Genomic DNA, 13414 nt, shown 5'->3' on the forward strand with positions numbered 1-13414 from the left:
TTTTATAATTAGTTATTATTTGTTAATTATGTAGCAGCTAGCTACTAGCATATAACTTGTAGGAGTGTAATGGACGTAAAATATTACCTATTTGTTATTATGAAAACTATACGATACCAGCACATAGTCTACATTAAAATGTATTATTTGTCAATATGTAGCAATATTATTTATTAGGCTACAAAAAAGAGGCTCAAAAATACAGTTGAAGAAATTTTGTTACTTATACAAATAAAATTAGTACCTAAGAACCTATAAGATAATATGGGATTGACTCAAAAACTTAAAAAAGCAACTATGGAACCAACATAATCTCATATCAATGAGCTTGTCTGCATGCTTTCTAAATAAGAGCCAATCAAGCACTCGAATACAAAGAAATCTTAAGCATAAGAGATAATTATATATTTTTCAATCATAATATTAAATTACAAAATGCGCTTCCAAAAATTGTAAGTCTTCCTTCTATAAAAGTAAATAAAAATGTACCTTTATTTTATAGACATATTATAAGATAAATAATTAACCAAGATTATTTAAATAAACAGTTGCTTAAAAATGTGAGCGTTGTTATTTTCGTATAATCTATATATAAAATAGCTTGTATTTAATGTACACAGACTCGTAATTATACAACTATATAATATTTCACCACTTGACTCTAAACAGTGTGTAATTAATTTAAATTATCGAGGTGTCAGTATCTACTTATCCTTTATTTTCTTAAATAAGAAATAATAAAAATCAATGTGAAGACACCTCAACATTTTCAATTTCAATGTGTGAAAATAGTTTGTGGTTCGTATCAAAATAATAGACCTTCGATTATTAAAAATAGCTTGATATGCCATTCATACAATTTTAGTGATAAAATTTACTAAATGAAAATATACTTTGTGATTAACTAAATTTTCTTATTAGCAGCTATATCTTGTGTAGGTAATAAAGAAAATAACTGCGCGCGCATGTAATATCAGCGCTGAAGCACTTTTCTCTTCGTGGAATTACACCTTTTTTTAGTAAGTTAGATTCTATAAGTTTATTGTATTATTATCAAATGGACCTTTAACATATTTGGTGTTAGCCTTTTTGTATAAAAAAAATTGCAAATAAAGTTTTCAAGGTTAACCCAACCACTGTTAGCTTACCTGCGATCATATTTGTACAGTAGCTTACATAGAAACCTATTTTTATTACCTAATTACCTGCCAAATTACATTATTCAAACAATTAATAAATATAATTAATAATTATAGAACCTAGTTTATATTTCTTTTCCGACATTTTAAAGATTTTGGCTATGAGTAAATTCTCTATATATAGTAGATACCACTGACCTCTGGACAATGAAATGAGGTCTCTAGAAATAATAAATCAAGTTCACCAACGATTGTACGAATAATAACGAATGTTATTCGATAAGCATATTTTGCTTTACCAATGTCACGTTGACATCAAAATAAAGCGCTTAAAGCGATTTAGAGAACACCGTGTCGCTTATCGTGCGCTGAGTCTGCTGAGGTGCTCTGTCAAAACATAACCTCTGAAACAGTAGGTTGTGAAATAAGTAAAAAACATGCAAACTATATACAGTGAAAAAACCGGTTATAAATTTGTTAGAACTTTGAACGAACACTGCTTTTTAAACTTTACTTCATAAGTATTACGTGTTCAGTATGGACGTTTAGCACTGTGATTTAACTTTCCTTCATATTTTTCCTAGCGTAGCGTGCGTGAATATATTTAGGGTTACCAAGGTTAAATAGTATCGTTGGTCGTTGCTAGTGTTCACAATAATAATTGTTGTAGTGATGTATCCACTATCGAATATTGTATAATATTATAGTTACTGAACGAGTAACCACTGCTTGATCATAGTGCAAGTTTGTTTGTGATTTACTACGGTGAGTATAAATTTTTGTTTAAATAATTTTTAAATGTACATATATCAATGAATGATTTACATTATTTATTTCATTAAAAATACTTATTGTAGTTGAAATACTTGTATAAAACGTATCTATTTATGAAATGTTATTATTAATCAAAACCATACTGACGTCATTTTACTTTGACGTTTCAGTCAGCTGTTGGCGGGAAAATTAAAAAAGTCAGAACGATGTCTACCTAAACTAAGTAAATTATTTATAAATAGGTATATAATTTTAATTTGTGTTTATACTTATATTAGTTTTGTTACTAACTTTAACGACGTTTGATTTCACACTGTTTAGAATATTATGCCTTAGATATATTATAATGTTTGGATATTAAAATCAGCGTAATAAATTAGTTCCTGAAGATATAACTATTGCACTATTACATTTAAATTAAGACCAAAGGATGAAGGGATCCAATATTTACTTTAAGTATTGACTTTAATTATTTACAAATGAGTTATTACCTCCCAGTTTAAATATTTACGGACCAGGGTTTCTTCCTTCTTTTTCTTAAATATATCTCCGAATTTAGGAAATGTTACCCTGAGAGAGTAACATTTTGTCTGCATTATAAAAATAAAAGATAACAGTATACTAACTTTCAATATCCAATTCACTCTTGACCTGTTTTTATTTATATTTTTTGAAACAAACACATCTTTAGATAACAAATTGTACTTGGATAACATTGTTATTCAAATACAGTCTTTCCAGCGTGCTTTCATGTAGATCTTCTATTAATACGCAAATAAACACTATTATTGACTACGGCCCACTAATAAGCGAATTGTCTCTTAATTAAAATTGGTATCAATAGACTACCTAGTTATCTCGGTAAATTAAAATTAATTGAGTTCGTTGCTTTCGATTAATGTTTCTACTGTCCTTGCGTTGTATCTACATCGAGGTAAGGACATCAGCAGAGAAAAGTGCTATTCATTGATTTTAATGTCTTGGGCCATCAATATGTAGGATTATAATTATCTACTAATTTATAATTAATAACGTAAAAAAATACGTTATTAAAAATCTGCTTTTGAATAGTATTGATTGTGTAATTAAAGTGCAATAGTTTCGTTTCTCTATTAGACCTGGAGGTAATTTTTCTTAGACAATTACATGCAGTTGTAGGTAAATTCGTATAAATTAGAATAAAAAAAAGTGATTTAAGTATGCATGTAAATGTCTGTGACAACTGTGTTTAGTTAGTAGAATACTAATTCTACTATTCAACTACTTAATATCAAAAAAGGTAAATTAGTTTAAATTTTTTTTTTCTACATTTGTAAATTACGTAACATAATGACAAATTTTGACATTTGGACCTATTAGTAGAAGCCTATTCTACTAATAAGTCCAAATTCATTAAATTTAATAATCACCTTGGGTTACACAATTATGGTATCAATGAATTAATTCACACATATAATATACACCTTTTAGGCACTGCAACATGGATACAACTCATTTTTTTTCAATGTTGCTTCACCGTAAGGAAACTTTTAACCTATATTTTTTCTTCATTCTCGAATTTGTTCCGTGTTGCAAAACACTTTAGTAGCCAAAAGATTTCATTAGATAATTCTCATCTCAGGCTAGGTTAAACTGACAACTGCACTCTGCTAAATACAATTCCAGCTTAAAACAATGCTTACCAGCTAAATGCAAAATCTACAAACGCATAATGTGACCAGTTAGTAAAAAAAATCTAAAGGTAATGTGGAATAGGAATCCTCAAGTGTAGTAAATAATTGATCTGTTTATTGCGCGAAGTTACGCCAATAAAATTAAATACTTAATGATTACTGGTATCTTGTATAATTACTATTTATCTAGTATTGTCAATATTACAAACAAATGTACGAGTTTAGTTAAAATATCAGATATAAATTTTCATTCCTTGTTCTTTCCTCGTAGCTATGTTGTTGAATAATTTAATCACATATTTAGATTACATTAGTTTAATTATAAATCTATACTATTTTTACAAATATATTTTAAGTACTTTAAAAATATTCAATGCTTCTAGTTTGTAGGTTCCTTTCTAGAACTTTTAATTTTTCAAATTTAGAAATTTTCTAAACTACGAATGTATTTTAAATTACCTACTTACTATAATTAGTTTCATTTATAGGTCAAGATGGTGCAATCAATATTTGGAGTATGGGACTATATTATTATGGTGTCCACAATGATTGCATCAGTTGCCATTGGAGTTTATTTTCGATTCAGCGGAGGCAAACAGAAAACGAATGAGGTGCGCTGCAGGCAATATTTCTACATTAACTAAAATTTTTCCTAAATTTTTTGTTCACAAATCTTTATATTTCCTACATATCACATAACAGACTTTCTAATATTCTCAGAAATGATATTAATTTTTAAACGTACTAATTTGTTCACAGGAATACCTCATGGCTGACCGTAATATGTCTATATTTCCCGTTGCTGTATCTTTGATGGCCTCTTTTATGTCCGCAATTACGTTATTAGGACTGTCAGCAGAAAATTATTACTTTGGAATGCAGTTTGTGGTCATAAATATATCGTATGGTATAGCCACACCTATAATTAGTAGACTTTATCTTCCCGTATTCTTTGGACTTCAAAAGACAAGTACTTATGAGTATTTAGAGCTCCGCTTCGGCCCACGAATTAGAATGCTCGCGTCGTTAACGTACACATTACAAATGGTGCTATATAATGGTATAGTGTTATATGCCCCCGCTATAGTTCTAGAATCTGTGACTGGTCTGGACAGATTGATATCGATATTAGTTGTAGGCTTAGTTTGCACTTTCTACTCAACTTTGGGAGGCATGAAAGCAGTGTTATTCACTGACTTGCTTCAGTCTTTGCTGATGTTTGGAGCTGTATTCAGCGTGGTCGTGTTCAGTGCGGTGCAGCTTGGAGGATTTGAACAAATATTTATAAAAGCCAAAGAGGGTGGACGTTTAGACTTTAGTAAGTAAGTGTCTTGGATGTATATCTTATGAGAATGGAGAGTTATTGTTCGAAGTTATTTTTAATTTCGTCTATTTATGTGTTCAGTTTCAGCTTAGATCCAACTGAGCGACATACATGGTGGTCACTCGTGTTTGGTGGCCTATTCACTTATATGTCTCTATATGCAGTTAACCATACACAGGTAGAGTTATATATTTATTTATCTAATTATTAATTCCAATTAAGTATGATATCATGAATATTGATTTAATATCGCTGCATAAAAGGAATTATATTAGAAATTTTATTAAATTTGATGCTTAATTACGAATATACAGTAAAAACCGGGGACGGGGATAGTTATCGAAAAAACATAGATATATAAATAGATCCCTATCGCATCATATTTATCGTGGAAAAACTCATCAAAGACAATCACGCGACAGTCTGAAGGATATTTTCTATATAAGTTCGAGGCCACACGTTTATAACTGTATCAAGGCAAATATAACTGTATCTATATAAATAGAGAGGTACAGTTGGTGGACTTTAGCCGGACATTAATGAATTCATCGTCTACGCTTTTTTGATTGTTTCAAAGTTACGACCATTTAAATAGTAGTGTTAATAGAAAATAAAAAGTTAATGTTTGTTCTGTATATATTATTATGTCAAGTACCCTATCCATCTGGAATGCACTATGACTCTGAGCGTTTTTATTTACTACTTTTTATTATATTAAATACGTCTCTATATCGATTATATACAATTTGATTAGATATATAAATTCCGTTAGTCATCTTCATCATCATCTTCTTGTTATCTTAAGAAAAATCTAATCTGTTTCATTCTGTACTGCAGAATAGTCAATTATGTATGTAGCAGATTATGTATTCAATATTGATATGATTATATTAGATTTGTAACATAATGTAAATTTTAATAATGGAATATTTTTCGTACCTATCTACAGTATGCTAATATAGACATAAATTATATTTTTAAGGTTCAACGTCTGCTAACAGTAAGCACCTTGGAGAGATCACAGAAGTGCTTATGGTGGAGTTGGCCTGTCCTCTCGTTACTAAGTATTGTGACATGCATTGGTAGTATAGGGATTTATGCAGTGTATAAAGACTGTGATCCATTGATGAATAAAAAAATTGCTTCGGTAAGTTTCCGCACAAATATAATAACTATATATTTGTGTATAATAAAAACACGAAATTAGAGTGAAGTGTTGAGTTGAAAATGACCTAGCGGTTTATTACTCCAAAGACCCACCTGTAGACCACAAAGATCTACAGTTCAAATATCTAAGCACTGACAGCAAAACTAAAAAAATCATGTTCCATTTAAATATGTATACTCAGCGACATATAATTCGCTCGGTCTCTATTCATTCTATTTGAAATGGGTCATGAAGGTATATTATTATTAAATTATTGACGAGCCCGCTGGTCTAAATGCTTAGTATACCGCTTTTTTTTTCGATGGTGGCGGGTACGATTCATCGCACAGTAGGTACAAACATTTGTTTCGATGAGATAATTGTTTGTGTTAGATAATGATTTACATGTACACGGATATGTCTTTACAACAAAAATATTATTGATAGTGTTGTCGTGAATTGTCCAGGGTACCTATTATTATTATTAAAACAACAATGTGATATTGTTGTATTTCAGATTGACCAGCTAATGCCTTATTATGTGGTGGATGCAATGCGGAAAGTGCCAGGACTGGCTGGTCTGTTCGTGGCAGGCATTTTCAGTGCGTCATTGTCCACAATATCGGCAGCTTGCAACGCGCTCGCTGCTGTAACTCTCACAGACTACGTCGGTAGGTTAGTAGTTTAGTATTTATATATTGACTTCATACATGGGGGAAAACAAATGTAGTTAAAGTTATAACAGTTTAACTACATTTGTTTTGCATTATCTCTGTATTGAGAAAGCTGGTTCCGAATCGATTTTGATAAATTTTTATTCGAAAAGGTAATTTCTTCCCTTATTTCTTTATATTTATGTTAGTCTTTGTATAATTTTTATGTTCTGTTAAGTTACCCAATATTAAAGATTATTTATTACTTTAGCTATATTAGTATTTAACGGTACCGAACGAACGGCGGACTAAAGCGTGTAGTTAATTTATTGTATTTTGATGTTACTGTTATTTTTACATTGTTATTTTATTTTGTCTATATATATATATATATATTTATTTATTTAAATTCACTACCCACATAAATCTCTGTTTCCACTATGATTCCATGTACATCTTTATTTGTGTATTTGTGCATTAAAATTTTAATAAATAGATATTTTTTAATATATAATTGAAGGTGGTGTAACATCCGCGAGTCGTACCTACCATGGTTAACAAAACTAGCGGCATGCGGGTATGGATTGGTGTTCCTTGCATTGGCCTTCCTCGCCGAGCATATGGGTGGTGTGCTGCAGGCTGCCTTTACCATCTTTGGAGCAGTCGGTGGACCATTGTTGGGCATGTTCACACTTGGCATGTTTACCACCTTCGCAACAGAAAGGGTAAGTGTTAATTCTTTTCTATTAGGTATGTGTTGTTTTTCTAAGCACTCATCTTAATCTTAATAATAAATAATATTATAAACGCGTAAGTTTGTAAGTATGGATGTTTGTTACTCTGTCACGTAAATTCTACTGAATGGATTTTGATACATAGGCTATATTTTATATTGAAACTAGCTGTCCCGGTAAACGTTGTTTTGCCATATAAATTAATAACGCTATAAAAAAATAGGGGTTGATGATAGAAGGGTGAAAATTTAGGATTGTATGTATTCTTGTATGTTGTATCATAAAAAAATAAAAACTAAATATTTTGACTAAAAAATAAATATAAAAATTTAGGGGTGGACTACCCCTAACATTTAGGGGGATGAAAAATAGATGTTGGCTCTCTGCTACTCAATACGCTCACAAAATTTCATGAGAATCGGTCAAGCCGTTTCGGAGGAGTATGGGAACGAAAACTGTGACACGAGAATTTTATATGTAAGATTTAACGCGGATGAAACCGCGGGCACAGCTAGAGATAGATACATAATTATGTTAGTAGTAGAAGTCAACATTTGAAATTTATTTATGTCACGTACTACTCACTTTACGAATGAATAAGTTACAATCAAGTATTCTATATTTTGTTAATAAATAAAAAATATACAATCAATATTATTATATTATAATCTTATATTGAAGTATTGTGTATCTATTTATCTACTGTTAAATCAACCCACAAAAAATGTCATATTTAACTTCATAATCTACTTTCTTTAGTACCCACATGGGGACCTTATCTTTTATAACCTCCCCATGAAAACACTTGTTGAAGTGTTATTATAGATACGTATTTTTGACTAGATAAAAATGATTTATGTAAGCTGTTATCTCGAACATGTTTTTTAAGACGAATAAGTGAGACTAATTCAATGTCTTATGTAGTCGGCTGTGAGTAATGGTACAGTTATATCTGCTATTTAAATGTAGGTAAATATGAGATATTGTTACATAGTATTGTATTTAAATGTCCTTCGATAACGTGTCACATTCAGAATATTAGTATTACCTGCAGATATAGTCGCCTACTGTATCTATATACATATATATGTAGATACTGCGACCTCTACATTATTAATTAAGATCAATTATTACAATTATAGTATAGGCATAAACAGAAATAAAATTTCTTTTTTCGAAGAAGAAATTTATTAAAAGCGTACATAGATGATAAGTGTGATATATTTAGATTAAAGGAGAGGCAAGGCAGTGAAATTACACGATATGTAAGCATAACACACAAATTCGGAATCCAAAGCATGAGTGGAGCCATGGAAGTCCTATGTGACGTGATGTCCGAGGTATTTTTATGTATATAGGTGATGGTTACCACTTACCACCTAGATGGGCCGTCAGCTTGTTTGCTATTTTAATTATATAATAGTATCTATATTTAAGTAGTTTACATGGTTACATACATACATATAAACTATATAAAGTGGAAATTATTATTACACATGAAACTTACCTTATTTTGTATACGAACTTTTTTGGGATAATTAGTCATTATTGAATCATGCATATTCCTAGCCACCAACCTAAGATGTTAGTAGCCGCTAGATGACTATGCTCTGGAATAACTCATAAGTAAGTACTCATACTGCATTTATTCCGGTAATATGGAACTTTATGAAACAACATACAATTAAATTATAGACAGTTCATACGGTGCTCACTCACGTCATTTTACATATATTTCATGTGACAGATATAACGGATCATATATATTAATATGCATGATTGTAGTATTCTAACACATAAAAAAATGTGCTTAAATTAACTGTACTTTTATACGTTTTCTCAGGGAGTCTCGATTGGATTGATTTCCGCTATGATGATGACACTTTGGATGAGTTTTGGGGGTCCGCGGCCGTCACCCGTTAAACTACCTCTTAGCACGGAGGGCTGTGGATTGAATGGGACTATAACATCATTCCCCCCAAATAACCCAGATGACTATTTTTATTTATATAGGATTTCTTATATGTGGACTAGTCCGGTAAGTAATTTTGAATTTATTATTTTTTAATTTCAATTGGTTATAGACAAAAAAATATATTTTCAAATGAACTTAATATGTTTAGGTATTAAGTTATTATGTCTACTTGTTATGAACGATGAATATGAAAATTTTAATGTAATTCTAGATGTTCGTCATAAATACATGATGACATAAAAATTACAATGTAGTCAATATTGTACGTTATTTATAAATTTGTAATTATACACCTTATTTACAAGATCAACATATCGTCACGACTGTTGTCCTAGATGGAGTAGTCGCAAATGGATAAAAATAAAATTGAAATGTGTTGCAGTTGGGTTTCGTGTGGGTGTTGGTGGTGGGCAGCGCGGTGTCTGCTCTGTGGCGGCAGCAGCAGCCGTGGGAGCGCGCGGGCCGCAAACACCCCGACCCCGCGCTCTTCACGCCGCCGCTCGCGGCGCGTCTGAGGGCCGCCGCACAACACAAAACTGATGTTCAGGTAAGTTCACAAACCATATGAATTAAACATATACACATCAATAGCTGCCATTACACGATACATTCTTTAACTGCCTTTATACGACACGTTCTTTCACGCGCGATCGAGTGTGCGCGATTTAGCGCGGGAAAACCAGCGAGCGCAATCGTGAGTGCTTGCATTGAACATAAATGCACTATTTCACGCGTGTTATTTCGAGTCGTTTTACTTTCTTTTAAAAAATTATTATTATTCCATTCTTTTTGTTTTCCAGACACGTTTTAGATTTACAAATTATCGATAGCTCTATGATTTCTATATTTGCTCTACAGTCAGATTTCCGCCATTTTTCAATGATGAACGAGCCAGCAGCTTGTGCAGTATTTCTCATTCTTTGTCTAGATTTAACTACAATACATATTTTTAAGCTGATTAGGACAGCAAGGCAGCTATTAGTTTAACACGCGCGTCCACCCGACACAACACGCACTGTCGCACAACTTCATTATTTATAAGCCGCGTATTTCGACCACGAGAATCGTTATATTATTATAGGGTTTACTAAAGAGGACTAACCTCCAGAGGTAATCTCATAACAGCAGTTAATATAAAATAGTTAATTACTTGTCTACATTTTTAATGCATGCCGTGCATGTTTAATCGCATATTCGTTCGCATTATATATTATTGTAGCTCTTTGTGTCTTACATGTAGTACATTTGTATTTTATTTGTTATATATATGGATTTTAGAGAAATTACTGCGGTCATCTGAGGTGATCATCTGAGTAATAGTCGCACGCACGTGTATGTAGTATGTTTTACGTCATTGCTTTTATATCTGCTTCTAGAAGGCTGCAGTGATTTATATGAAACTTAGTATTTATGTATTATTAAACTACAAAAGATAGAAGCAAGTTTAAATAAATTTAAATTTTTTATTAGATAATATAATTAGGGAATATACAGTAAAAGTATCTATTTAAAAATATATATCTAAATATATTTTTATTACTAATATACCTACTTATTAAAAATCATTCTTGACAAACGTTGTGCAGAACAGCTTAAAAGCTACTGTTGGTGATATTCTGGTTGTGTAAAAACACTCTTCCTTATTTAAATTAGAAATCATATTTTATCAAAATTTCTCTGGTAACATAATTATTCGTAGTTACATATATTTATTTTTTTAGATGGACTCCATTTAGCGAAATATATTCTATTCCTAGCTTCGGGCTTGGTTTATACCTAGATTGTGCACTGTTATTTCAGGTGGGTGTATCGAATTTAGTTCCAAAAGTGTTTCTAAGGTTATAGTTAAGTTAAATAACTAATTATCAATACAGAATAATATACAAATGATTGTTGCTAATAAATTGTACATCTCATAAAAATAAAACCATTAAAATTGACATAGTCTAATATTAATATGCGTTATACTTATATAATATGAGCTTAATTAACAATTGCTAAAATGGGTTGTTGCATTTGGTATTTTAATAAGTCTAGTCTAGAAACCCTATCCTATTCTAATAAAAAGATTGGAGTAGGTAATTATTAGAACCAATAAGCGCTAATTTCATTGCGTACATTATGTTATTCCATTCTAAATCTGCTTGAAATTAAATTTGAAATTCCACGTTGTACTCGTAGGTATTTTATCTCAATTTCTGATAATTTATTTCTTAACGATTTGACATGTGTTTATTGTCATATGCTTCCTATGTGTTGTGTGTGCATATTATAAGTGTTAGGTAACGTGCTTACTGTAGCTGTGATGGGATCGGTTTTTCGGCAAGTCAAAATTATTAAAGCAACCTACCCATAACACTAAAATCAGGTGCAATATTGTGGCAGCGGTAATAGAATTACCGCAAAATCGACACGGCGCGGGGGATAGTAACAGAACAGAGAATTTATAGAAAAGAATAAGAAATCTGTTGCATGGTACGAAGATTCTGTGCTTTCGTTTATATGCGTTCAAAATTATAACACGATCAGAATGTATGCGTGTAGACGATACTGGTTTTCTAAGTGATTTCTTATCATATTCTTTGGACTTCTATATTCTGTGGGTACACTATGAAAAAATTATCCTGATTTCGCTACACACGATGCGATCGAGGCAGTGATTTTAGTGTCATGTGTCGACGGTTTAAAATGTACATACAGGTGAAGGTAGAGACGTGGTGCTAATCCCGTATAATAACAATATTTCATTTATTATTTATTTTAATTTCATTATGATTTTTTTTTAATATCATAAAATTTACTTTTGTTCGAAAAGAGTAACAAGTTATTTTCTTGCTCATTATTAATAATTTAACATTCCAAATTTAAAAATTTACCGTCTATTCTGAGTTATTATTGTAAACGATTATATGATTCCGTACTGAGAGAGTACTATAAGTGTACGTATATAATAATAACCACAAATATATAAAAACACATCGGCTTCTAGTCCCAAGCTAAGCTTGTGTTGTATTGGTTACTAAAGTGCCAAAAATACTCATTTCTGTAAATGCATGCATACTAAACACAGAATACACCCAGACTATTTCAAATGTTTGTACTGCACGAGGAATCGAACACACAACCATCGGCAGTAATGCGATGTACTACACTGTTAGCCCACCGTGGCCGTCAAAATGTTATATATTTTTGCGAAAACATGTATTCAAACATATTTATCTCTTTGGTTGAAACATTATGGATATTTGTATATCATATATTATAGTGTCAATACCCACTGACAAATTATTTTTTATTTATTTCGCAGTGTGAACTTCTGAAGTGCGACGGAATTCGAGACTAATACTACAGAATATCTAAGTAGTTATTATATAATAGTTTTGTGTACTTTCTAATAAAAAAGTGATCCTTAATAAAATAAAATGTATTTAATGCATATACATAGTTAGTTGTAATCTGATATTTCAGTGTTGGGAAAGAATTTAATTCTTAGTAGATACTTAATTATTGCGTGTGTAACATGCGAATTGATCATTACATAATTTATTTCATATGAAAAATTATGTAGTAGTAGAATATATTCTGTTAAGTTGAACTATAAATAAAATACTACTTCAAGCAACTGCTTTAAACTTTAGCACAATGCAGGTGATATCAATATGAAACTATTGAATTTTATTCGTATTAGGTACACATAGTACAGTTAATGTCTGAAAACTGATTTTAAAGCAAATTTGTATATGGCACACATATTATTTTAAATAAAATGCTACGGAAACTGCCTATTATTAACATGCATAGCCAAATGTTTAATTTATAAGACAAAAGTTATGTGAACAAAATCTCATTTTGAGAAATGGTCGAGTAGTTTAGTTTAGTAGAGGCAATATATTATACGAGTATGTATGTATACCCACTTAAAAGAAAGCAAATTGAATATTTCTAAAATAGCCTAATCTAAAATATGTATACCTTGATGTAATTTTTAATGTAAT

General features: G+C 30.9%; 1 protein-coding gene across 2 annotated transcripts; it reads left to right on the top strand.

Annotated features, from left to right (window-relative positions):
• Window positions 1–1499: 1499 nt before the first annotated feature.
• On the top strand, window positions 1500–13364 carry LOC131847274 (putative sodium-dependent multivitamin transporter). Of its 2 annotated transcripts, none has more exons than XM_059196805.1 (10): window positions 1500–1904; window positions 4075–4197; window positions 4346–4908; window positions 4992–5088; window positions 5893–6057; window positions 6575–6732; window positions 7231–7435; window positions 9288–9482; window positions 9802–9966; window positions 12727–13364. In XM_059196805.1, exons 2-10 carry the CDS (start codon window positions 4081–4083, stop codon window positions 12760–12762), a joined length of 1701 nt encoding a protein of 566 aa, XP_059052788.1. In that variant the 5' UTR covers window positions 1500–1904; window positions 4075–4080; the 3' UTR covers window positions 12763–13364. The 2 variants fall into 2 exon arrangements, with proteins under 2 accessions (XP_059052788.1, XP_059052789.1); XM_059196806.1 differs by lacking the exon at window positions 1500–1904 and adding an exon at window positions 1958–2155.
• The last annotated feature ends 50 nt before the right edge of the window (window positions 13365–13414 follow it).

This window comes from Achroia grisella, unplaced genomic scaffold (assembly GCF_030625045.1).
Source record: "Achroia grisella isolate CSIRO2021 unplaced genomic scaffold, CSIRO_AGI_Agris_v1 utg517, whole genome shotgun sequence".
Lineage (NCBI taxonomy): Eukaryota > Metazoa > Arthropoda > Insecta > Lepidoptera > Pyralidae > Achroia > Achroia grisella.